At 45.8% G+C, this 27,094-nt stretch overlaps 1 protein-coding gene across 2 annotated transcripts; it reads left to right on the top strand.

The window, feature by feature from the left end:
* The first annotated feature begins 2,203 nt into the window (after positions 1 to 2,203).
* Positions 2,204 to 27,094, top strand: LOC111158620 (mitogen-activated protein kinase kinase kinase 8). 2 transcript variants are annotated; one of them, XM_022520762.1, is made up of 9 exons: positions 2,204 to 2,250; positions 4,587 to 4,812; positions 6,752 to 7,110; positions 14,436 to 14,603; positions 17,191 to 17,452; positions 18,877 to 18,983; positions 23,781 to 23,933; positions 24,576 to 24,822; positions 25,950 to 27,086. In XM_022520762.1, exons 3-9 carry the CDS (start codon positions 6,775 to 6,777, stop codon positions 26,078 to 26,080), a joined length of 1,404 nt encoding a protein of 467 aa, XP_022376470.1. In that variant the 5' UTR covers positions 2,204 to 2,250; positions 4,587 to 4,812; positions 6,752 to 6,774; the 3' UTR covers positions 26,081 to 27,086. The 2 variants fall into 2 exon arrangements, with proteins under 2 accessions (XP_022376470.1, XP_022376469.1); XM_022520761.1 differs by lacking the exon at positions 2,204 to 2,250 and adding an exon at positions 2,522 to 2,603 and having other exon boundaries at positions 25,950 to 27,094.

Genomic DNA, 27,094 nt, shown 5'->3' on the forward strand with positions numbered 1-27,094 from the left:
ACCCTGCTGGGGCATCCATCTCACCAGCTCCCTAAAATGCAGCTGTATTTGGGAGACCTCTTTGTGGGAAGTAAGGCTAACATTTAGTTCCCAGAAGATAAGGCGTGGTTTCAATGAGCTCATTCATCAGGGTGGAAGCGGGAGTGGTTCCATGTTTCTATTTTTAAAATGCTTATAAAGACCATCCCTCCTCGCTCAGAGACAACAGATGAGGGAGGGACGTCTCTCCGTCTCTCACGTTACCATTAGAGATAACAAGGGCACAACCTGGTTCCCAGAGAAAAAGCTAGAGCCCTCTGGATTTCAATTTTCTGCACACGTTGCCTCTCCCCAGTTCGAGAGGCAAAGTTAGTCCCTCCCTCCAAAACTAGTAAAAGCCCTGGCGCCTAGAAGGGCTTCTCTTCCGGCCGCCGGGGACCCCTTCACCGCCCGAGACCACCTGGAAGTTTCCAGGGGTTGACACGCATCCCGCGTTATTCGTGTCACCAGCACTCCAGGAGCTAAGATAATTGGGAGGTGGCGATTTAGTGCCGACTGCGTCCGTCAGTCCTGGCCGTTTTAGCTGCTCTTTCCGCGCACTTTTACTGATGAGCTCCTCTGCTCGTCACTTTTTCAGCCTCAGCCCTGCCTGACCCGAAGCACAAAGAAAGGATGGGAGTTAAGGTCCTTCGGCGAGGGCCTTGCTCCTCACCTAAGCTAGCCTAGGTCCATCAGCAATTTTCGTAGGACTTTCCTGGATCGAAAGAGCAACTCACTTTCCACAGAAGAAACGTGGAAAGCTCTAGAGCGAGTCTGATGAAGTTTTGAAACCGCGAGGGTAGGAGGACAGTGGGTGCAGGAAAGGACCGCGCGCGGACTCAGAGTTGTGGGGCTTTTGAATCTGGGCTCTGCCTGGGGACGCCCAACGTCCGGGTCGGCGAGACCCAGAGAATATCCACCTCACATTCTTTCTCCGGGCCGTCTTGCAAAATGTCTGGCTTATGGTAGGTGCTTGCTACTAGGGGAAGTACTGAGGGGCGAGGGGGTGGTGAGTTCCGACTCAGGTACTGGGAATGCCCAGCAGAGTGGATTTCGGAGACAGAGGCGCTATTTTCCCTAGAACTCGCTTCCTGCTTCACCTGGAGGAAACAATTTCCATTCAACAGGGAAGAATACTGTGAACACACTTTGATCTTCCCAAGCTCTGCAGAAAACCCCACAATGGCAGTCGGGGTAAGGAGGGGGCGATCCGTAATGGGACGGCGCCGCCGAATAACCCGTTCCAAGAAAGGCTGCGGAGAACGAAACCAGGTTTTGCTAGTGGGGGACACAGGCCCCTCTCCAGGTGCCACACCGCGGGGTTCTGGCCCACCTTGCAGCAACCTCCCCCCAGCCTTCACTTCAGCCTTCATCCTGGCACTCCCTGCCCGCGGGCGGAGCCGCGCAACCAGCCGCGTGCGCACGGACGTGGTTCTGGGAGAAGGCGGGAAGCCCACTGCGCCTCGGTCCTCCGGGGCGCTGGAGGTGGGCGCAGGTAAGGCCAGGGCCGCTCGCCCTACCCGTCGCGGCCTGGGACACTGGAGAAGCGCGGAGGGCGCCGGCACGTTAGGAAACACCATCTTCTTTCCGGGACTAGGAAGGGGCGCAGAGGCGCGATCGCGGGGCGCCTTACAGCACCGGGTTGTCGGGTCCCCAGGTCCGAGGGAAATTCCCCAAGTGTCCCATGCCCCGGACTGGCGCCGCGGCCGCTGTCCCTGGCCTCTCAGGTGGCGTGGCTAGTCCCAACTCCGGCGCTGGGGCAGCGCCCCTCCCCGCGCTGCGCTCCGCCCCTCCCTAGTCCCGCCTCCCGCTCCGCTCAGGCGCCCCGAGGACGCACCGCGGGGGGTGCGGGGGGTGCGGGGGGTGGGGGGGGCGGAATTTCCCAGAGCCGGGGCTCCGGCTTCCCCGCAACGCGGCAGCCTTTTTCTGTTTACGGAGAGAAAGGGGAAATGGAAAAGGCGGGGAGGCGGCGGCTGGCGTCCGCTGCGCCGCCCCTCGGCCGGCTCAGACGCCGTGAGTCAGGGGCGGACGAGGGCGGCCTGGGCGGGCCGCCTGGGCTGGAGGCCCCGCGTTCACTGGTGCGCTCGGATCTGGACGACGCGCCACGTTCCGGGGTCGGTCGCGCGGGCTCCAGCTTCCGCTGCCGCCGGACCTCGCTCGACTCCGGCGGTTGGGCCACCAGCAGCGCCCCGAGCCGTCGGGGGGCCGCGGCTGCAGCGCTCCGCCCGCCAGGTAACCCTCCGTTCGGGGGCTTCTGGGTGTCTCCGTGGTCGCAGCCCTGCAAGGCGCCCCTGGCCGCCGGGCGAACTCCCGGGCTCTGAGGGTGGGGGCGTGTGCGCCGCCCGCGCTGTGGCGCTTCCGCGGTTCGCGCGGGTCGCCGCTGCAGTCCGCACAGCTGGAAAGCACCTTGCGCAAGGGTCTCACGGGGTGCAGAGTCCGGCTCCTCCCCTTTCCTCCTCCTTCCCGGATCCCTAACGCGCGAGCAGTGCGCGCCTGGGCAGTGCGCGGGGACACAGATCCCCGCTGTCACCGCGCCTCCCGCCGCGCGCACCGCGGGGTCTGCTGCACTCACCCCGCCGACGCCGGTGAGTGCGCCTCCGAGGCTGGGGACCCGGCTGCCGCCCGCCCAAATCGTGGGGGCTTTTATAATTTACAGGCCCTTGGTCGGCTTCCCCAGGCTTTAAAGAATCCGAGGAGGGGAGTGGGGGTGGCCGTTGGCGGAGCAGAGAACCTTTCAAAGAGCCGAAACTTAATTTCATGCTTATGTAACCGGGACGCTATCCTGTGACTCAAGGGTCGCTCCCCCAGAACGTGAAGGCTGGGCTTTCGGTCTAAGGAAGAATATTGGGGGGAGAAAGGTTATTTCATGCATGTTTCCCGGTCGTAATGCGATATCGGGACTCGGAAATTCTTCTAGTTCTGGGTGGAGAGTGACGCTTAGAAAGAAGGACGGCGGGCACAGGGATTGCCCCAAAAGTTAACAAGGAAGGCCAGGAGCTGTCTTCGAGAGAACCGGCCATTTCACTTTTGGAAAGACATTCTGGCACGGAATAAAGAACTGCTCCTAATTAAAAAAAAAAAAAAAAAAAAAAAAGAGGGGAAGAAACACTCGTAGAGTTGCATTAGGTATCTGTGGCCTCTGTTTCGTGTATTTGCTGAGTGGAATATAACAGCCGCCCCCCACCCAGCTTTCTGATGGACTGAGGTTTGTCTGCCCTACTTGTGGCCGCTGGCCCTTAAGGCCTTTTTCTTATAAGGGAAATTGGATAGTTGAGGTGTCTAGAGGGTTTTGAAGCGGTGTGGCTAGAATGTGTAATTCTGGGGCTTTTGGCGAAAAATATAAGAGATATGCCCTGAGGGGCATCGTACTATTTTGGCAGAAAAATCTATTAAATGGGAAGTAACCAAAAGTATAATTATCCTTTGTTAGGCAGAGGTTTATATCTATAATCTTGCCTTTTTTTTTTCCGATCACTGTTGCTAGGAGTTTCTCCACTTCTGCATATGTAACTGGAAGTAGCCCTGAGTGTAACATTAATGAATAGGAACAGGGTTTCCTCTTGGTTTATTGCTGATTTCTGAAATAACTCGAAGCAAATCATTTCGACAATATCTGCCCATTTCTCCATTTCTAAGATGGTTGTAGTTGTCTACTCCACTGTCAAGTGGGGATTTTATGAGGATTTTTATTGTAAACCACGTGGGGGAAGAGTCTTTATCGGTCAAGTAGAGTACCTTCACAATCCCCGCGTTTTCTAGATGAGTACTGATCTGTATAACTCAGAAATCACTAGCATATTGTCTGCTAATGAAGGCCTGAAAGTGCTGAGGTTTTCTGCAGGGACATTTAGAATGACCAGAAGGACTGGTCATCAGGGTGGCTGGGGTGTGCTGATTTGCGTGACAGGAGCCCTGCTGTTGCTAAGGAATTATCCCTAGCATCAGTGTCCTGCACTCCTCCGCCTCCCCTGCCTCCCTCCCTTCTCCTCCTCCTCCCCTCTCCCTCTCCCCGCTGCTGCGCCTTCCTTCCTCCCTGTTTCCCTGGGCACAAAACTTAGGGGTGTGTGCATTCAGACCTCTTAGGCTTCACATATAAATGCTCCAGACTTTCTGCAGAACTTAAAAATCAAAACCTGTCTTTCCTCTCTGGATCAGCTGACTGGTAAACTGTGTGGGCTTTTTTTTTTTTTTTTTTCTTTCTTTCTTGAGTCATGGTACTCCTGGGAACTTTATTTTCTCTCCAGCCAGCCATTAGCTAAGTCCTGGAGCCTTGGAACTTTTCAGCCAGTGGAGTCCTCCATCTGGCTGGTTTTAACTTCCTTTTCTCAGCAAATTCTACAAGGAGAAACTGCAACTGAATGGCCCAATGAAAGCAGAGTAGAATGTTCCTCCTTGAACCTAAGCAATTCCTTTCCTAACTGAAGACTCCAGGAGCCCAAATCATAGTCTCCCTCAAAGACACAGGAGATCTGTGAGCGAAGCTTCCTTTGCTGTCTAGATGTGACTGTGGTTAACAGCTAGCAAAGCATTTCAGAGGTTTTTGCCTTTTTGTCTGTCTCTTGTTCTAGAAACAGCCTTTACAACCTTACTGTGAAGAAGCCCAGGGGACAGGTAGCCACAACTGATTTGCAGATAAGAAAGGAGGCCCAGGCAGTATCTGCAAAGCCAGGAGTGTGACTCAGTACTTCTGTGTGTTGTGTACACACCGGCGACTAGAGATGCCAGAGTGTTTTGACTCTGCAGCAGGCACCTTACACACCTGATCTTCTTTAAACCTCACAACCGCCTTATGAGGTAGGTGCTGTTCTTCCATTTCACAGATAGGGGAAGTCGAGGTGCAGAGTAGGTAAGATGCCCACCCAGGATTCTGTAGGCAGTGAAGGAGGGGACTAGGAGTCCGGCCCAAGCAGCCTGAGTGGAGAAGGAATATCAGACTACAGTGTGCGAGGTAGCGAGCTTCCTGCGGACACAGCTTGTCTACCAGGAAATGGTCATCAAGTAAGTGAACAGTGTCACTAGATTGCCCCCGGCTTTTCTCAGATGAAATGGGCTCAGAGCAGGGCGCCTGGGTGGCTCAGTGGGTTAAGCCTCTGCCTTTGGCTCGGGTCATGGGATTGAGCCCCACATCGGGCTCTCTGCCCAGCAGGGAGCCTGCTTCCCCCTCTCTCTCTCTGCCTGCCCCTCTGCCTACTTGTGATCTCTGTCAAATAAATAAATAAAATCTTAAAAAAAAAAAAAAAAAAAGAAAAGAAATGGGCTCAGAGGCCAAAGCTGGCATGGTGGCATCAGGAGAGCAGCAGGTGCACCCCCCGCCCCAGGCCCGTGGCTTTGGGCACTGAGTATTGAATGTGTTAAACGTTTGTGCTTTGAAGAACCAGAAGCATCTATCAGAGAGGTTTTGAGGAGTTCAGTAGTTTACGTAGATGTTCCTGTCTCTGAATTCTCTTAGATATCTTAAATCCCTTTATCTTTAATCCTCTGGAATGGAATATTTCTAAAATCCTGAGCAACAAACAGCATCGTTTTATTACTCCGGGTTTACCTTCTTTTTCTCATTTACGGATCCCAAGCTGGAGGGCCTGATTTGCACACAAGAACTAACACACAGTATTGGCTAGTACAGTGAGCTTAGCCGGCCTTTCCTGTGTCTTGCTTAGGATGGATTCGGCTGTCCTGGCCTCTTTGTAATACCACAACTTCGAGAAGGTGATTGATCTAAATATTACATATACTTTCTTGGGTTTTTGAGGTACATGCTTTGTACTATTAAAGAATTCTGGTCTCAGGAGGAGACAGCTGATTCACAGGCTAAAAGAACCTTCCCCTTTCTCACAGGTAGCTGGCAGGATTTGAGGCTTGGGGTCCCCTGGTCTAAACGAGCAGTTTAACTTATTTGCATCAGAATTATTCCTAAAACTTGACCTGTCATCTTCCCTTAGATTCCAATGCATTTTACAGGCTTTTGGCTCTAGGGCCTGAATTTGATTTGCAAGTTAGCTCCTGAATTTGGTAAAAGAGTTCTTTTTTTTACTTTTAAAAAAAGTTTTTTGTTTTTTGTTGTGTTTTTTTTTTTTTTTTAAGATTTTGTCTGTTTATTTGAGAGAGAGCCTGAGCTGTGGGGAGCAGCAGAGGGAGAGGGAGAAGCAGACTCCCCACTGAGCAGGGAGCCCCAATGTTGGGACCCAGGGATCATGTCCTTAGCTGAAGGCAGCCACTAAACTGAATGAGCAGCCCCCCCCCCACTCCCGCCCCCGGGCACCCCAGTAAAAGGTTCTTTTTTCTGTAAAGTCACCCAGGGCATGGAAGCCACAGACAAGCCTCTGTGGGGAGGGTTGCCCCCTTGGGGGGAGCAGTAGGGTTGGGAGCTGTCAAGGGGCAGGAGCCTCAGCTCTTCAGCTTTCTGAGCAGCTCTTATTTGTGTTTATGTTAGTGAAAGTTTGTTTTCAGTGGCTACAGCCAAAGCCACCAGCTCAGTGAGTGAGTAAGGAGCCAGCTCCCTGGGTCTCAGGTTTCCCTTCTGCAAAGGGGAGGACCAGACTAACTAACGGTTATCTAAGGCCCCTTTCTTCACCATCTGTCAACTTGAATTTACACACACTGTTGACACAGAGCCCTTATTTTATAAACGGAGGTGTATGGAAGCCCGTTCCCAAGCCATTGTTGTCAGTTTCCCACTGATCTTACAGGCAGATACAAACAGGGTAACTTTAAGTGTTTGTCTTTTCTTCTGCAGATTCTCTAGAAAGCATAACAGTGATGGAGTACATGAGCACTGGCAGTGACAACAAAGACGAGATCGATTTATTAATTAAGCACTTGAACGTGTCCGATGTGATAGACATTATGGAGAATCTCTACACCAGCGAAGAGCCAGCGGTTTACGAGCCCAGTCTCATGACCATGTGTCAAGACAGTAATGAAAATGAGGAGCGTTCAGAGTCTCTGCTGCTCAGTGGCCAGGAGGTGCCTTTGTTGTCATCGGTCAGATACGGAACGGTGGAGGACTTGCTGGCCTTCGCAAACCACATATCCAACACCGCAAAGCGTTTTTATGGACACCGACCGCAGGAATCGGGGATTTTATTAAACATGGTATGTTTTTTTTCCCTGATCAGCTGAGTGCTTTACTCCTGCAGCTTCCTGTAATGCAGAGGGGGCAATTAAACTTGGCTTAGACGGGCTACCGGGTATGACTTTTGGAAACACAGTATCTGTAAGAATCACCTCTGTGTTAAAGATGCAAGAAAAGTCTTCATTCCAAGTTCCACGTAAAGAGTCTTTTCCATACGTCAGTGACAGTGTACAAATAGGTAATTACGAAGAACGTCTTTTAACTTAACAGTTCATTACGAGGCTTATTCATAGGGTAAGCAGAAGAAGACTTAATGAGGATCCTTCTGAGAGGGGAGTCATACTTTATCTTTAATCAATATTTTTGAAAGCTGGATTTTTTTGTTCCTTTCTTGTCCTGTCTTGGAATGTCACAGTATTAATACTGGCTAACTTCAGTTCTTAAATTTCTTTTTTTTAAGAGTTTATTTATTGATTTGACAGAGATCACAAGTAGGCAGAGAGGCAGGCGGGGGCGGGGTGAGCAGGGAGCAGGCTCCTCACTGAACAGAGAGCCCAGCGCACAAGGAGGCTCCATCCCAGGACCCTGATTTCATGGCCTGAGCCTAAGGCAGAGGCTTATCCCACTGAGCCACTCAGGTGTCCCCTAACTTCAGTTCTTACAGAAATCTAGTTTGCAGGCAGTAAATAGCTATGCACAGATTCACTCTCTTTAATTGGCAAAGTATGAATGACAAACGAGATACTTCCTTAGTCATACCAAGTATGCAAATAATCCAAAATATTGTGACAACACGTTGTCACAATAGTTGATCAGATGATGTGTTTGGGTGTGCCTGGGATTCTGACAGTCTTAATGTGTCAGAGGTCAACATAGGTGTTGGTTAGAGGTCATCTAATCTTTCAAAAAGGACTTTTTGCAAAGGAGGAGGTAGTAACTTGGAAAATGTGCTTTTTGATGGAAGTGACTCCTTTTCTTTTGGTGCATCTATGGGTAAAATGGCTAATGGAGGGAGAGGGTCAGTGTTGAACAATTAGAATCTGGACAAAGTACTTAATTTTTTTTTTTTAATGTACATTCATTCAGTTGAAAACAACACAGTAATTTAGGTCAGCTATGTGGTAAATTGTTTTTTGTTTTGTTAGAAGCCAGTTGTGTTTAGGTCCAGCTCAGTTTGGAGCAAGGCTACACTTTGCACAGCTGCATGACTTGCTTTGGTCTGGATATATCAAACTGTGTTTAGTAGTTGACTAAGTACTTTACCTTGAGAGTATCATTTCTTCTCATACATGGAAGTAATATTGAACAAGGAGCCTACCTGATTTTCTTAACTAAAATAGAGCTGGAGAACTCTGGTTAAAAATGATCTATAATGAGAAACAATTGTTGATGTCTTTTTCTTTCTTTTGTGTTTTTTTCCCTCACATGTGTATTTATTAAAATGGGTATTTTAAAGATTTTATTTATTTATTTATTTGTCAGAGAGGAAGAGAGAGAGAGCACACAAGCAGGGAGAGAGGCAGACAGAGGCAGAGAGAGAGAAGCAGGCTCCCTGCTGAGCAAGGAGCCCGATGCGGGACTCGATCCCAGGACCCTGGGGTCATGACCTGAGCCGAAGGCAGCGGCTTAACCCACTGAGCCACCCAGGCGTCCCTAAAATGGGTATTTTTTTTTTTTAAGATTTTATTTATTTATTTGACACACAGAGAGAGATCACAAGTAGGCAGAGAGGCAGGCAGAGAGAGAGGAAGAAGCAGGCTCCCCGCTGAGCAGAGAGCCCGATGCGGGGCTCGATCCCAGGACCCTGGGATCATGACCTGAGCCGAAGGCAGCAGCTTAACCCACTGAGCCACCCAGGCATCCCTAAAATGGGTATTTTAAAGGAACACAAGCAGGTAATCAAAATATTTTTGCTCGTAAATATGTAGGAACTTGTGTACATTTCCCCTGACCCATCAGACTGATGAGAGATGGGCCATAAAACTTTACTGGGAATGTACAGAAGAGAATGCAGGAAAATTATAAGGAATACAAAGAAATAGCTTCCTAAAGGTTTTGGAGTTAAAAAAAAAAAAAGACAATGCAGAAAAGGACAAAAACAAAGACATTACAAGGAAGTGGAAATTTTATCAGCAAAGACTAGGAGTAAAATGGTGTCAGTCTCCGCCTTGGAGTACGTGCTCTGTAAGTGAATAAACATGTACTCGGGAGAAAAATATAAGAGTAGGACATATCATAAAAGCAGGGATCTTTAAAACTTTAAAAAGATTTTTAATTTAAAAATATTCAAGAGTATCAAGCAAGAAGATTTACAACCAGGATAGAATAACAGGAGAACCTCAAAACCCGCAGGAATGTAGACCGTGCCCCACTGGGCAAATCATCCTGGTGGTTGATGACTCTCGGGGCTGTGGTTGACTTTTCTGTCACTAAGCTTAAGAATCGGATACATCCCATGACTACAAGTAACCAGTGCCAGGCCCACGCTTTGTACATAATGGCATAGGAATCGTGACTTGCCACGTTTGATCTTTGGCAGTCTGAGACAAGATGATGAAGGAGGCCTGGTTTGCTTTTGGCTCCCATTCATCCTCACATGGGGCTCTCCTTGGAACCAATCCTGTGTTTGAGCCCTTTGTCTTCCTGTGGCCCTCCCCCTGAGACCCAGTGAAGATTTTTCCATTCTGGGCTTTGTTTGCTGCTGTCTGTCTCTCTGCTTTAAAAAGAGGATTGCTCGTTACCAAAAGGCACACTGATTCCAAGGTAAATTTGATCTATAAAGTGCATCTGTATTTGGACCAAATGCCTTCATTCAAGTCTTCACCCATTCGCTTGCTAGACGTAGGTCAGATAGTGATAGTATATCGGGTACTTTTCCAGATGCTGTGGACCCAGCATGGAAGAGTCTTCTGGTGAAGGCCCGAGGCAAGTAAACAGGCAATTATAATGCTGTGTGCTACTTCCCAGTACAACTACACCCTGATTGCTGGGGGAATGCTCAGACAGGACACCTCATGTGTCCAGTAGGGAAGAGAGACTGCCAAAGAGGCTCCTAAAAGGAGTTGATGCCTGAGCTGTTGAGTTGGAGTCTGCCAGATAAAGGGGATGGAGAGTGGACAGTCTTCCCGATGAAGAGAACAGCCTGTGCAAAGGCCCAGGGGCAGAGAGACCTGGTGTGCTCCTGGCATCCAACTACCATAATGCCCAGTGGAGTTAATTAGACAGGGTGGAGGATCAGGAATTACAAAACTATCCCTTAGCATAAGTATGTAAATTGTTGGTCTGCACGTGTATGCAAATGTGTGCTCTTTTTCTAAAAATAGTATCTGATAAAGATTCTACCAACATCCAGCTGGACCTGGGGAAGAAACTATAAGAGACCACTCTAGGCGTTGCTGGGTGTGAGAGTGTTAGGAGTTACTCACACTCTAGACCGATTCATACCCAGAGTGGGGAATGAATAACCAAAAATCGGTTGCACACACTGAACTCATTGGTGATTAGATGGGGAGCTGAAGGGCCCCAAAGGGCTCGCTCATAGATACGGGTGTGAGATATGGGAATGCTGTTCCTCAGGGGTTAGTCATGGAATCCTGGCTTCTCAGGGTTGGAAAAAAACCTTAAAGATAATTGAGTCAAGCCCTCTGTCTGATGCTTACATAACCTGATCATCATATCCAATAGTTGTTTTGAACATTTTGGTCTCTGCCTGATAATCTCCTGTGACAAAGCATTTATCACATACTGGGGCATTTAATTTCATATTTAGCCAATTCTGATTGCAGTAAGGTCTTCCCTTAAGAGTATTGTACTAAAATCCATCTCTGACTCTCCTTAGCCCTCATCCTACTTCTTGGCCATAAGAAAGTATGGATGTTGAGTAGTGTGAGAATGCAGGCCCATGATTTATGGTGCCTGGGTATGTATTTCAGCTTTGAGATGGGTTAGCTGGGTGACTTTGGGCTATTCACCCATCCGCGGCTCAGTTTACTCATCTGTAAAATGGGTCACGTCCTAGCACTCACTCCCTGGGGCTGCTATGTAGGACAAATAATGCATGCATGGGACCTGTTTATGCAGAGTGAGTATTGAAAGAATACAAGCCATTGTGGTAGTCGTTGTTATAAACAATTGTTACTCTCCTTCCTTAGGACAGTCTTTCCAATATTTTAAGACCTGCATATTCCCCACATCTTCTCGCTTCTGTCACAAACACTTCTCGTTGTGTCTGCTACTTGTCTCTTACTGGAGGGTTAACTTTCATCCTCCACCTGGGCCGTACCCTTTGAACCCAAGCCTGGGTCAGTGCCTGCCTTACAGCCCCGAACTTGAACATGGCAGTTTATTTGTATGTGACCAGTAGAGTAGGAAAGAGCCACCTTTACCTTCGTTCTAGATAATGTGCCTCTTTTAATGTAGCCCAAGGTTGTATCTGTGTCTAGCAGCTCTATCATACAGGTTCCTGATGGACTTTATTCCTAATGAAGTACCTAATAATTTTTCTCAAGGCCTGCTGCTGGGCCCAGCAGTGTTTATTGACACTATTGTGGAGAAGGGAATCAAAAGCGTGCTTATAACATCTGCACTTGATGGTGGCTTTGGTTAAGCTGGAGGATTGGCAGGCACAAGTGGCATAGAGTTCCATAGGATTATTTGGTAGGGCCTCTAAGAGAAGAAGAAAGGGGGAAAAAACCCCATTGCAAATCCAAAGAGGGAGGGTCTCTAGGGCTAGGGGGAAGAACCCGGGACTTTGCAGAGTTGTTGACTAGTCTGGGTTCACATATCACACTGTATGCATTGGGCCCCATGGTCAAGGGAGAACCTGCCTTTGGAGGACAGTCCCCGGAACACGGGAGCTGGTCAAACACAGTGAAGGAACTTGCAGTATTCCATCCAAAGAGGCGAAGGCTAAGGGGCTCAGTGACTTGTAAATGTAGGCTTTTAGTAACTGGCTTTCAATCCTGGGTGAGCTTTAATTCCTGTCTTCTGGAAGATAGAAGGCACACAAGAGCTATGGCTGGGCGGGTCAGACAGACCCGAGTTCGAATCCTGACTTTGTCTAGTGAGGTACTTAACCTCTTGAAACCAGTTTTCCTCATCTGTAAAGTGGAGATAAAAATAATACTTCCCTCCCAGGATCACTGGGAGGTCTTTGATGAGTGCCAAGCACGGTGCCTGCCTTCTAATTAGCGCTCCGTGTATGACCGCTATGACTCTTCTTGATCCCTGGGGTCAGACGGCGCTGTCACAGGTTGAGCGGGACAAGAGTAAAGCTTTCACAGAGGAAACATGAGTGGCTAGCTGGAGCCGAGGCAAAATGGGAAATGTAAATACTTGATAACAAAGTAACAAGAACGAGGCGATGAGCTAGTACAGTCGGGTGCTGTGGGCATGGCTCTGTCTAAATGTGGCAAGGGACTACATTTACTGCGTTCTTCGCGTGCTGTTAAAAGAGGCCTCCTGTAACTTGAGGTGACACACTTCTTGAATGGAGGTCATATTTCCAGGAAGCCAAGACCCTGCGCTGTGCTCCTTCATTTTCCTGCTCCACGCAGGAGCTGGCCTAGGGGAGTGCTCAGTAAATACTTCATTTTAAATGCAGTGACTGGGGTGCCTGGGTGGCTCAGTGGGTTAAAGCCTCTGCCTTTGGCTCAGGTCATGATCTCAGGGTCCTGGGATCAAGCCCTGCATCAGGCTCTCTTCTCACAGGAGCCTGCTTCCCCCTCTCTCTCTCCCTGCCTGCCTCTCTGCCCACTTCTGGTCTCTATCTGTCAAATAAATAAATAAAATCTTATGGGGCATCTGGGTGGCTCAGTGGGTTAAACCTCTGCCTTCGGCTCAGGTCATGATCCCAGGGTCCTGGGATTGAGTCCTGCATGGGGATCTCTGCTCGGCGGGGAGCCTGCTTCCTCCTCTCTCTCTGCCTGCCTCTCTGCCTACTTGTGATCTCTGTCTGCCAAATAAATAAAAATAAAATCTTAAAAAAAAAAAATAAATAAATGCAGTGACTTCACATCTCCAAGGGCTGGAATTGTCCCCTGCTTGTTCCCTGACTAAGAGCACGTGCATCTGTTTGCAGGGGACAGCTCAGATGAGCAGTCCCGGAGCCCGAATGAATAACCCTGGGACGATGACAACTATCCTGGCGGCAGTGGCCCGGTGAGGGGCCGCACATCTGCGGAGGAATCGGGTGTTCATTCTTGTCCCATGTGGTCTGCATTCCCCTTCAGCCTCTTCTGCGCTTGAAATAGCTTTAGTGTCACTTGCATAGTTTCACGGTTCCCGAATTCATAATCTGAAGTCGTAATATTGCTAATTACACGGGGGAAAACCTTGTGTTTTTGAATCTCAGTTCCCCTCGAGAGAACATTTTTTAAACATGTTCTAGGCACGTGCTGTAGGTTATAACTCATAACAACATATCTTATTAATTTATTTTCATATTTATCATAATTATCCATCCTTGTAATTTTTTTTTTTTTTTTTTTTTTTTTTTTATTGTCTTTTAAAATTGAGGTCTACTTCACATGCAGTAAAATACACAGACCTTAAATGTCTGGTTTGTTGAGTTTGAACAAAAGCAGCCACACTGCTTCCGGGATATACGTCTTTTAATTTTTGAGTCAACTTGTTTTTGAAACCTCTTGTTCCAAGTGCTGGCCTGTTTGGGAGCTCTGGGAGGTGAAAGGTCACCTCTCTCTTGTTCAGAGCTGCTCTCTAGACACAGTGCCTGGTGCTTTTTTGCACTCGGAAAATACCAAGCGAGCAAGTAGATGTGAAGTAATTCTGCCGCTTACTGTATTGATGTACTGTCAACTCATAGCTCTGGCATAACACCTTATTTTCCAGAATCCTCTACGATCGTCAGTTTATTTCCACGCTCTCTCTCTCTCTCTATGCGTCATGAGTGAGTAATAGCTATGCAGACTAACAGGTTAGCGCATTTTAATTGGAGACAAGTCAACTTGCCCTCACAGTTTATATTTATGCAATCTTTGTGTTCAGCCTTTTGGTCACGGTAGTCACGCTCCCTTTGATAAATAATTTTTAAAATTTTGACAATTAATTACTCACGGGGAGGTGGAAATACGATCAGGTCTGACCAGGGACGTGTTTCTGTTACATGCTTTCTCTGGCTTGCTGAAACTCTAAATATAGTCTCTACACTGTTAGGATTACACAACAGTGACATTAATTTCAAACACGGCCAGGAGGAATGTGATCTAAAGTAACCAGTCTCTGAAGGTGTGTCTTTATGATCTAAAGTAACCAGTTTCTGGAGGGCGGGTCTTAAAAGAGAAGTTTGCCTGAATTCTCACCCTCCTGCCTGTTTGTTTTGTTGTAGGTAATCACTCCCCAGAATGGACGCTATCAGATAGACTCTGATGTTCTCCTTATCCCCTGGAAGCTGACTTATCGGAATATTGGCTCTGATTTCATACCTCGGGGGGCCTTTGGAAAAGTGTACTTAGCCCAAGATATAAAGACTAAGAAAAGAATGGCGTGTAAATTGGTACGTACTTTATACCAGACATCCTGCACGTGTATGTTTGGCATGGTGGCCCTTGTTGGCTTGCTTTACTCAAAGGTGGTTACCATTTGGCTGGATCTTCTGTAAGAAAGAGCGCCCCATCCAAAAACATCTTTCTTCTTCTTTTTTCTTTGTTGATTTGCTCGCTCCTTGGGGCTGCTCAGCCCAGAAGTCTGTTTAAGTGCATAGTTGGTTTTAATCAAGTTTGCCTCGATAAAAAAGAAAACGTTGCTGGCTTCTTTAGCAGGAGCTTCGATAACATCATCCCTCTTGGGGAAGGGTGGGAAGGAGGGGCGCTCTTCCTGCAGGAGCAGATCTGTGTGCACCTCCCCACAGGAGGAGCCAGGGAGGGAGGGGGTGGGGGGGGAGGAGGGAGGGAGCCAGGCAGAGAAACCGAAACTGGGAAAGCTGCAGCCTTTGCAAGACTGTAGATGAAAGGATTGCATGTAAATAGACAATTATCGCAAAGACCCCATCTCTTTTTGTTGCTGAGACGTCCCTGCTTTGCAAGACTGTCCAAGCTGGACACGCACACACCCTGTGACCCAGAAGTCCCACTCCCGTGGGCACACCCCGAGAAGCACCCGTGCATGCTCACCAAAGGCTATGTACTAGACTGTTCATCACAGCAGTCTTTGTCATCGTCTCAAACTGGAAATTCTCCAGTTGTTACAGTGTGATATACTTACATAGTGGGATACTATACAGTGAAGAGAAAAAATGGTTTACCGTTGTAATAATGGAGATGAATCTCATCACCATATGTTAAGCCCCAACAGCCAGATCCCAAGCAAGATCTACTCTATGAGATTCCACTTCTGTACAGGCCCTCGAGAGGCGAAACGAATCCGTGCTGGTGGAAGTCAGGACAGGAGGTGCCCTTGCTGGGCAGTGACTGGCAGAGGTCAGGAAGGGGTTTCTGGGGGGCCGGTAGAGTTTTGTTTCTTGATCTAGACGGTGGTGACGTGGGTGTGTTCAGTTGAAAATTCATTGAATTTGCTATGTAACCAGTTTTATGCTTTTTAGTATGTCTGTTTCACTGTAAAGATTTTTAAGAGTACAAGAAAATCAACTCCCTTTGGATTTGCTGAATGTGGCCTTAGTCTATGTTATTGGAATTAAAAAAAAGAGCGACAATGTATTGGCCTCATTTGTTCCTTTATAAATAAAGGATACTCTGATAACAGAGTATCTGTTATCAAAAGAAAACAAGGAGATATTATAATAAGCCATTTGAAGCTTTCATTTACAGAGACATGTTCCAATTCTTTTAAAAGAATCTAGTGACATTCTAGAAAGATCTTAGAACCGAAATGTCCTGTTTTACAATTTCATCACAAAAGGCATGGAAAAATACTTTTGTGGGTTTGTTTTCCCTAGAATACTTACATTTAATTTTTAAGCTGTATTTTTTTTCTTGAAAAGAAAACCATGTAAAATGATTAACAACCCCCCTAGCAGATTCAAACGAATGTAGGTTGAAGAATGAGATCCCTTTCTTTGAGGCAACTACTGTGAATGAGATCTTATACATCTTTCCAGAAAATTTCTATGGACATGTATTATGTATAGATTAAGAGATTTTTACAAATGGGAGCATAATACCTGTACTTCCGTATCTTGCTTTCTTTATCCGATATCTTATTTTGGAGACATTTCATATCTATCTGCACTGAAAGAGCTCCTTCTTTCTTTATTATTGATTTTTTATTTTCCTTAGAATAGATTTTAAATGCATTGTCAGAGCATGAGCTGGGGTCCAAAGACATAATATTATTATTATTATTTTTTAAAGATTTTATTTATTTATTTGACAGAGAGAGATCACAAGTAGGCAGAGAGGCAGGTAGAGAGAGTGAGAGGGAAGCAGGCTCCCCGCCGAGCAGAGAGCCCGACGCGTGACTCGATCCCAGGACCCTGAGATCATGACCTGAGCCGAAGGCAGCGGCTTAACCCACTGAGCCACCCAGGCGCCCAAGACATAATATTATTTCACAACAAATGGAAGTATTGAAAAGACAACCTAAAATCTAGGTGCCATAGAAAATACATGTAAAATAGATGGGAAATGATCTCTCTTTTGATTCAATTGTAAATGATTCTTTGATTGGATTGCTTCATTCTAAATGATAATAATATTTTATATTTTGTTCTTATTTTCTTATTTGGAACCATTTACCTAAAGCTGACATCACGTAAAAGTGGGTTTGGGGGGCGCCTGGGTGGCTCAGTGGGTTAAAGCCTCTGCCTTCGGCTCGGGTCATGATTCCAGGGTCCTGGGATCGAGCCCCGCATCGGGCTCTCTGCTCAGCGGGGAGCCTGCTTTCCCCCACTCTCTCTCTGCCTCCCTCTCTGTCTCCCTCTCTGCCTGCTTGTGATCTCTCTCTGTCAAATGAATAAAATCTTAAAAAAAAAAGAAAAAGTGGGTTTGGTCCAGATTTTAACTTGGCAACATAATTTCATGCAGATCACGATATCCTCAAAGGCATTTATTTGCCCTTTGGTTTGTGAGTTGACCTATCTCATATATATTTATGTCTAGAATCTTACTGGTATGTTTGTGTTCTAGATTCCAGTAGATCAATTTAAGCCGTCTGATGTGGAAATCCAGGCCTGCTTCCGGCATGAGAACATTGCTGAGTTATATGGTGCTGTGCTCTGGGGTGAAACCGTGCACCTCTTTATGGAAGCCGGCGAGGGAGGGTCTGTTCTCGAGAAACTGGAGAGCTGTGGACCAATGAGGGAATTTGAAATTATTTGGGTCACAAAGCATGTTCTTAAGGGACTCGATTTTCTACACTCAAAGAAAGTGATTCATCATGACATTAAACGTGAGTTACCTTTGGATGTGTAAGCTTTTTGGCTTAGAGATGGGCTAGGCAAGAGGCAGATGGGTTCCTCTCTTCAGTCTGAGGATCCTTGGTGCTGGGGAGGACAGCTGCCCTCAAGCCCTTTCCACCTTCCTCCCCTGTGCTACTGAAACATGTTTCAGCACCAAACGGGATCACGAAAGCTTTCAAAGTCCTGAGGAAGGGTGATTATCCAATTGTGGAAGATTACAGCCACACATCTGTTAAGTACTGGCTATGCCCTTTTTCATAAGTCTTTAATAAATATACTTTAAAACACACTCAGAGTTACATAGTTTTTGAGAAACAAATAGCCTTTTCATTCTGAGTACCATTTTGGTAGTAATTCATTAAACAAGCCTTCATTGACTGCTTTTTAGGAGTAAGAGATGGTGGGAAACACACAGCAAAGACCCACAACCAACCCCTTCGTAGTCAATGCTACACTGAACTGACAAAACCTTTACTTAAAAAAAAATGGGTATTTTACTTTTTTTTATTTTAGGAAAGTGGCACGATAATAATAGGCTTTGACTTTAGAATTTGAAAGTCCAGCTTGTGAGCATGATAGTATTTTTTCCAGCTTTGTTGAGCTATAACTGGCTTAACCTTGTGTAAGTTTAAGGTGTGCGATGTAATGATTTGCTGTAGGTATATATTGCAAAATGATTGCTCTAACCAGGTTAGTTAACGCATCCATCACTTCACATAGTTATAATTGTGTGTGTATGGGGAGAACTTCTCAAATCTACTCTCTCAGCTACTTTAAGATATATAATACAACATTATTAACTATAGTCACTGTGCTGTGTATTCTATCCCCCAAAACTCGTTCATCTTATCACTGGCAGTTTCTACGCCGTGACTGCATTCCCCCACGCCCTCCACCCCCCAGCCCCTGGTAACCATGATCTGTTCTCTATTTCTATGAGTTTTGTTGTTTTAGGTTACACAAGGTATTCCTCTTCCTCTGCCTGACTTATCTCAGTGATTTCACTTAGATCTTCAAGGTTTCATCCATGTTGTTGCAAAAGGCAGAACTCCATCCTTTTTTATGGCTGAATAATAGTCTCTTGTATATGCGTATACACAGACATCATATTTTCTTTCTCCAGTCATCCGTTGTGGACCCTTAGGTTGCTTCCATGACTTGGCCATTGTCTCTCGAGCGTTATTATTGCGTGCAAACATTTACACCCACATTGGCTGCATTCTTGGCACATCTGAAGTGCTTTTCACTTGAATTCTCACCCGGATTAACCCTCCTCTTGATATAATGTAGTCATCTCAGTAGGTAGCACCTTTCAGTCTATTCTGGTTTGGGGCTTATCATTTTAGATGATGTTTTTATTTTATTTATGGGTATACAGACAGTTTTATCCTAAAGAGATGTCTCCTTTTTATAGCTAGCAACATTGTCTTCATGTCTACAAAAGCTGTTTTGGTGGATTTTGGCCTAAGTGTTCAAATGACTGAAGATGTCTACTTTCCTAAGGACCTTCGCGGAACAGAGGTAATTCTATTCCCACAGGAAAGGTCATTGTCTCTTTAAGAGTAGAATTTTAAAATGTTCTGGAATTATTTCAGAAAGGACAATAAAGGGGAGGAAAACCATTGCATCAGATGTTATTATCATTGAAACGTATTTAATGAGCACTTGCTCTATGCCAGGTACTAATTTTAGCATTTTAAATGCATTATATTATTTAATCCTTGTTACAGCCCTATTATCAGTAAATACTGTTATCGTAGGCAAATTCTATTATTTACAATAAGGAAATAAGCTTAAAGAAGTTCAAATAAAGTGCCCAAAGTTATTCAGCTAGTGCCAGATCTGGGACTTAAACCAATTTTCTTTGGAATCTGAATTCTAACTACTATGTAACTTTTTAATATAACTAATGTATATATTCTTAGTATAAATGTATGTTATATATATTCTTATATAATATATCTTTACATATTATATGTGTATATAATATAACATAGTTCTTATGTTACATTCTTAATATAACATAAGAATATGTTTTGGTTCAATTAGTCATAATTGTTATAGTTGTTCATAATAGATGTTTAGGACCAACAACCTGTTAGGCTTATCTTTAATTACAGAGAGCCTATAATAAACCTCAAAATTATTATGGCACAAATAAATTATATTTAAAGATATAAACTAGCTCTAATATTTAATTCATTTGTGAAGCAAAAACAAAACCAAACCAAAAACTTCTCTGAATATAAATGAGATTGCAAGGAATGCATTCATGGGCTTTCAAATAATACATCTAATTTCACATACACCTGATTGGGCTGAATGGTGGATTCATGTAGAAGCATCAGTCAAGCTGATGCGGACACTATCTGTCCGGCATGGAGTGAGCACTGCCCTTGGTGGTATGTTAGCAACCCCCGCTCTTTGGCGAGAGGACCTATTTTAAATTTACCTCAATTATTAAAAAAGCAACAGTTAAGTTCATAGTAGATTATGATGGGCATGGGGTTGGATGCAACTGGGAAGGCAAATAGGGGTGGAAACTGCCTCCTTGGCCCATGCTTAATTATCAGAGCCTGCCAGCCCCATGCCCTCTCTCTGCTCTAAGTGCCCACAGCAGATGGAGAGAGGGCACTTGACTGAGCCTTTGCCTTAAGATTACCAGGTCAGGGGGCACCTGCATGGCTCAGTCCGTTAAGCGTCTGACTTCGGCTTAGGTCATGATCCCAGGGTCCTGGGATCAAGTCCCAAGTTGGGCTCTGTGCTCAGTGATGGGTCTGCTTGTCCCTCTGCCCTTCCCCCTGCTTATACTCTCCCTCCCTCAGTTAAATAAATAAAATTAAAAAAAAGAAAAGATTATCAGGTCAGTCTTTGTGTTCAACCAAGCCCTTAGTCTACCTCATAGGTATATTGCACCAAACCCGACTTCAGAAGAAAAACAAACAAATAAATAATCATCGTTGGAAACCAGGTTTATATCAGCTTTTTCTTAACTCTCTCGAGCTCTCCTGGGAAGCGGAAGAAATTGATGGTATTACTAAAGTTATTCTGGAAAAGGCTTGAGGGAGGACCCTTGATAGTTTTTTTTGAGCAGAATGATTTCTAGAAGAGAGAACTGTAGACTTCTTAAAAAGAATGTTTTAGTCCCCAGATCTTAAGACTGCTTCACTGAAGCACAGAATCTAATAAGACTTAATGCTTCAGACATGTTTTTTTTGGAAAATGTTTCAGCATATTTTGGCATTAGTCCGAAGTTCAGATATGTGACATTCTACCCTTTTTCCTGGAGCCAGTTTGAGAAACAAACTATTTATGGTATTAAAGAGAGAAAATACCTTTCTCTTCCCGGCAGTGTGATCAAATCGAACATTTTGCAACGGCTGGACCAAGAAATGCCCTCCCTAGGACTGTCTACCAGAAAGAGAGTGTGTGCTTGAGCATGAGATGATAACGTAGTGTTTATTCCTAAATAGTGTTTGGACTGAGTTATTCTCAGCAAATGTAAATTGCTTTTTACAAAGCGCTAAACTGACTTGAATGTTAAGATTGACAAATTCTCTTTGAATCAGCCTGCATTTACTGTCTGTATGGTGCTCCCAAGTCCAAGTTTGCTAATGAGCAAGGTTGTGAAATCACCATTGAAAGCTTTCAGCAAGTTTGTTTCAACTCTTCCTGTTTAAAGAGCCAGTGAGATGCTGTTAGTCAAAGTCAACCACGGAGATTTACTTCCCACTGGAACTTGATTACTTGGCCGCTACAGGGGTGTAGGTGACATCTGATTCCAAGTGCGAACTCTGGTTCCCTCTGTGTGATCTCTCTCCTGGCATTCATATTCAGAACATTAGATTATAACCATACAATATAAGCACAGGGTTAATCTGGTTTATATTTAATGTATCATTTTTTAATTATATCATACAGAGAAAGAATAAATAATGAATATAAATAGCTAATTAGAATAGATTTTTTTTTTTTTAAGCTAGAGGGAGTGGGGTAGAGGGGCAGAGGGAGAGGGAAAGAGAGAATCTTCAGCAGGCTCCCCACCCACTGTGGAGCCTGATGTGGGGCTCAATCTCATGACCCTCAGATCATGACCTGAGCTGAAATCAAAAGTCAGATGCTGAACTGACTGAGCCACCCAGGCGCCCCTAGAATTATTTTTATAGCGTGGTTCTTTTTTTTTTTTAAGATTTTATTTATTTATTTGTCAGAGAGAGAGGGAGAGAGAGCAAGCACAGGCAGACAGAATGGCAGGCAGAGGCAGAGGGAGAAGCAGGCTCCCTGACGAGCAAGGAGCCCGATGTGGGACTCGATCCCAGGACGCGGGGATCATGACCTGAGCCGAAGGCAGCTGCTTAACCAACTGAGCCACCCAGGCGTCCCAGCGTGGTTCTTTTTTAAAAGTTCTTATTTTCTTCTGAGTCTGTGTTTGAGCTTCCTTGATACAAGTTAACATGTAATCCATGCATGTGTGTTTGCACACACGCAACACCTTTCTAATAAATGTGTTGAGAGGTGAAGTGCTTTGACCCCCCCAGACGGATGTATAGTTTCCCCTGCTCTGGTGCCTGGGCCCGAGGCTGTGCAGGTCCCAGAGAGCCTCGCATGGTTCCTCCTGGGCCTTTTTCATGCTTGCAGTCAGCCAACCCCAAAAGTTCTCGAACACCATGCCCGCTGCTCTGCCTCGTGTAGAGCCTGCAGAAGCCAGGGTTCCGAGCCCTGGAGTGCTGGGGGACCTGCCTGGGGTGGGGGGCGAGCAGCCATGTCCCCAGGTATGCAGGACACTGCATCCCCAAATGAATAGTCCCCAGAATCCTCCAGAACGCTGTGCGCAGAGTGGGTTACACCAACCGTAAATACTTTGCCTGATATTTGCTTAGGAGGCAAGCAAGCAGGGAGGAGATAAACTTCCTCTATTGACAGCTAATCCTTCCCCATGCGTTTGTTGTTTAACTTTGTGATTATATTTAGTAAGAACGTCTGTCCGTTGGGACCCAAATGCTCTGTGTTCACTTCAGGAAATGTTTGAGAACAAGGAGCTCAGCTGAGCCTGTTCGGTGAGACAGACAGAATGAGCACGGGAACGAAAGCAAACCAGCCAGCAGGGTGTTGGAGGACGGTGTTGAATACGGTTAGGATGGGGAAACTGGGACATTTTCCCAGTTTTTGTAAGCCAGTTTTTTTTTACGTATTGACTCGGAAATATATTCCAGGAACACTTATCCCTTTCTCCATAGTCAAATGATGGACAGCATAAACATTTCTTAATGTTAAATATTGATAATTAGGATTTTAACCACTTACTGTACGTCTCCATACCAGCCATAAATACAGATCATTGGTTGGCATTTGTTTACTTTTTTTTTATGTTTGTATGTTTTTTATGTTTTTTTGTTTATGTTTTACAAGCATAAAAGAGGAGCTATTTCTGAAACTTGCCCCGCTTCTCCAGCATGAAATCAAACAGAACCTACACGTGGTTAAAATGGCATGTGTTCAGTAGTTAGCCACCAGGCCATGTGGGAGGTAGAAATAAGAAGTAGTTTGTATAAATGACCAATTAGGACCATTTCTAAAACATTCCACTCTAAGTGCTTCTCTCCCGTGTGATCGGTGTTACTACCCCGGGGATCTCTGCCACCTTATATCACTGCAGATAGTTAGGGATTTGGCAATTTAATGACAAACCTGAAGTGAAGAAGTGTATTTGTAGTGTCCATTTAAATATTGAAAGGAATTGGTACTTTTTAAAAGATTTTTATTTATTTTTGCGAGAGAGTGCGGGCTCATGTGCGCATGAGTGGGAGGGAGGGTCAGAGGGAGAGGCAGGCTCCCCAGTAAGCAGGGAGCCCCATGTGGGACTCGATCCCAGGACCCTGGGATCATGACCTGAGCTGAAGGCTGACGCTTAACTGACTGAGCCACCCAGGCACCAAGAACTGATGTTTTAATAAGGAAGTTAAGCCTCTGTCAGTGCCTTCCAGAACCTTGATGCACACGTTGGGGCTTCCCAGGTGGGTTCTCAGCTGCAGGCTCTTGGATGCTGGGGCGGTCTCTGGGTCCAGTATGGGGAAAAATGGTGCCCTTCATGAGGCTGCAGGGACGCCTCGGGCGAAAGTGCCTCCCACCTCCCCCAAGGGTGTCTGTGTCCCTTTCCCTAGCTTCCGGGAGAACAGCAGGGACATGGTCTCCTGAGGGCCTGGAACATCCTATAAATACGGTAAAGGCGGGTGTGCCAGCTTCCAGAACTGGATGAGGGAAATGGATACCCAGACAGACGGGGGACAGTCAGACTGACGGTTTCTTCTTCTTTTTTAGATTTACATGAGCCCAGAGGTGATCCTGTGCAGAGGTCATTCAACCAAAGCGGACATCTACAGCCTGGGAGCCACACTCATCCATATGCAGACGGGCACCCCGCCTTGGGTGAAGCGCTACCCTCGCTCCGCCTATCCCTCCTACCTGTACATAGTAAGTGGGGGGTCAGCCAGGGCTGAGGGTGCGGGGGAGCTCCCCCCTGCTTAGGAGGGCTGCTGTCCCTTTTGTAACACACCCGAGTGGGATGGTGTGAACTCGTGACTCGTGGGGCGAAGCTGAAAGTTCTCCCCACGGGGAGGCAAGTCCCATTCCTGCAAGGAAGGCATTGCTGTTGCAGTCGGAATTGGCTGAAACGTGCATGGGGCAAAGATTATATGCTCTTCTGTTATTCCTGACTCATAAGATACCACTTAGGAGAATCTGCGTGGCATCAGTCTCTGAGCCAGAGAAGCTATGTTCTTTCAACACTTCTGGAGAGGAGATACGAGATTATAGATCCCCAAGCCAGACTAGACATAATGAAACGTGCAGTTTCTATTTTACCATCGAGGGATCAAAGGGTGGATCCCTCCCTATTACAGCGCTCTGACCCTTGAACATCATTAACCCAAAGGATGGGTTTCGCTCGAGGTGCTTATAAAATTAAAGGGAAACTTGTGGGCAGGTATGACCGTTTCCACTGCAGGGTGTGTAGTGGGAAACAAACGACTTTCCAGGTCTTGTTCACTAGAACGCGTGAACTGGTGAGGGTGTATTTCCATACGGTTGGTGCTAAGAGAGCTGGTGTGTTGCTAGATCCACAAACAGGCACCTCCGTTGGAAGATATCGCAGACGACTGCAGTCCTGGCATAAGGTTGCTGATAGAGGCTGCCTTGGAGAGGAACCCCAATCACCGTCCGAGTGCAGCCGACCTGCTCAAACATGATGCCCTGAACCCCCCCAGAGAGGATCAGCCACGCTGTCAGAGTCTGGACTCTGCCCTCTTTGAGCGGAAGAGGCTGCTGAGTAGAAAGGAGCTGGAGCTTCCGGAGAACATAGCAGGTATGGACACCTGCTGTGGGCAGTGCCCCTTGCTTCCCTTCTTTTTCCAACTACCTCATCCTTCTGACACCTTTCCCAAAGGCATTCTTGAGTGCCATAAGTTTTTGGAGAAATTTCAGCAAGAACTTTAGCAAAAGCATTTAAAAAAAAAAAAAAAAAAAAGACTGGCTAATTGGCCAGCAAATCACAACATGTTTCAGGGCAAACGTAGGTAACAACAGTCCTTAAAAATTGCCTCTCACTTGCTTTCTGCACCAGGGAGTATCTTTTGCCTTTAAAAACAAGTCAGGCCTGGCAGTCCTGCTCGTCAGTTGTGAACAGGGTTCCGGTTCATTCAATTACGGTAGCCCCGCCAGTCCTTGGTTGGAGACACCAGAGCACTGCTCTGCACAGATAAAATACGGAGTTTGAAGTCAACTTGCATTTTTGTCTTCCTCTGCTTCAAGTCTCTGTCAGCTATGCATCTTTCCCACATAGGAAAGTCAGTGCACATTCCAGGAACATTGAATATGCACGGAGAGGGTTTCTATTTTTATTACTAAAATCTGTGGCATTCTTAATCCATTTAGGTCCAAACCCAGATGTTAAGCCTGGAATATTTATTTGCATTTCATCCTCCTCTTGTCTGACGTTTCTGTATTTCAGGAGAATCATCTGGGGTGTTGGAAAATACACCAGAATTTCTAGCTAATTTCTTGTCATCATTGACCTTTTTCGAACCCTTTCGTGTATGTCAGATTACATAAACTAGCCCACAGTCTGTAACTCTAAGTCTGCAGGTTTTTAATAAAACCATAGCTTGAGGGGCGCCTGGGTGGCTCAGTGGGTTAAGCCTCTGCCTTCAGCTCAGGTCATGATCTCCGGGTCCTGGGATCGAGCCCCACGTCGGGCTCTCTGCTCGGCGGGGAGCCTGCTTCCCCCTCTCTTTCTGCCTGCCTCTCTGCCTACTTGTGATCTCTCTCTGTCAAATAAATAAAATCTTAAAAAAATATATATAGCTTGAAAGGCTGTTTGATTAGGGGCAAAGTTGTTGTTGTTTTTTCCCCCAGAAGAAACAGGTGTTTATTACTGAGCATGTTACCTGGTCATTCATTGTTTTTTTTTTTTTTCAACGTTTCCCTTTCCAGATTCTTCATGCACAGGAAGTACTGAGGAATCGGAGATGCTGAGGAGGCAGCGTTCTCTTTACATAGACCTGGGGGCCCTGGCTGGCTATTTCAACCTTGTACGGGGTCCACCAACCCTAGAATATGGCTGATTGATGGCGTCATTTGCTCTGAGTAATTAAGACTCAGTATTGGGCTCCTGGAAGCTAGTTACACGGACTCGAACCCGGGGCTCTGTATACTGAATCGTGCCATCTGTCAGCGGGCGGCGTGGGCTCCTGTGATCCATGAATGTGACCCCACATGGCTCCCCTGGGTTTGATTCGGGAAGCTGCCTTAGTAGCCCCCAGGTCTAAAGGTTCTCATGTCTCAGGTGGTGTGACCGACTCAAAGGAAGTTGCGAGTTCATAGAAGGATCATTTCTGGTTGCTGATTCCATTCACTGCGCACTTTGCTCAGAAAATGTCAAGATTACAGACCATGGGGATAATGTCTTAGCCTGAAATTACTGTTCTTGGTTCTGATTTAAGTCTGGGAACTTCATTTAACTCAGAATAGTTGTTTTGTGTATATTGGTGTATATTATATGATAACGCCTTGAGCCTTTGTAGGTAGATTCTAGTGTAAATTAAAGTCCTTATATTTTGGGTGAGTAGAACAACTTGAATATTAAAGCAATAAGCTGGACTCGTGTCTTAAAAATGGCTGTTCATTTAGGGGCCGTCTGACCGTGGGCCACTAGTGACAGGTTCTGTTATGTTCCTATGGAAACATTTTGTACTGTATATGCTATGCTTAAACCATTTAAAACATGGTGTTTTGAATGTGGATAAAACTGTGTAAACCACATAATTTCTGTACATCCCGAAGGATGAGAATGTGACCTGTAAGAAAAATGGAAACATTGCTAAATTCTCAATGATGCTACTTTTGTAACTCTTCTGACTCTACTTCCTTCCAAGCATTTGTGTATTGAAATAGCATACTGTGTATGTTTTATATCAAATGCCTCCATGAATCTTTCTTACCTATACCTATATTTTTAACGTTGTGAATATGCGAGTATCCCCACTTAAAGTATGTTTTTACACCAGGCCAATGAAACCAACACTTATATCCAACGTAATTGGTCAGATCAACTGAATAAACTCCATATTTTGCCTTCA

This window comes from Enhydra lutris, unplaced genomic scaffold (assembly GCF_002288905.1).
Source record: "Enhydra lutris kenyoni isolate GAN:26980312 unplaced genomic scaffold, ASM228890v2 scaffoldscaffold61, whole genome shotgun sequence".
NCBI lineage: Eukaryota > Metazoa > Chordata > Mammalia > Carnivora > Mustelidae > Enhydra > Enhydra lutris.

Bases quoted from the DNA above. Each gene is read 5' to 3' on its own strand.
- LOC111158620 (XM_022520762.1), top strand. From the start codon at position 6,775: ATGGAGTACATGAGCACTGGCAGTGACAACAAAGACGAGATCGATTTA. The intron at 7,111-14,435 runs GTATGTTTTTTT...GTTTTGTTGTAG, and splicing joins CGGGGATTTTATTAAACATG to GTAATCACTCCCCAGAATGG. The intron at 14,604-17,190 runs GTACGTACTTTA...TTTGTGTTCTAG, and splicing joins AAAGAATGGCGTGTAAATTG to ATTCCAGTAGATCAATTTAA.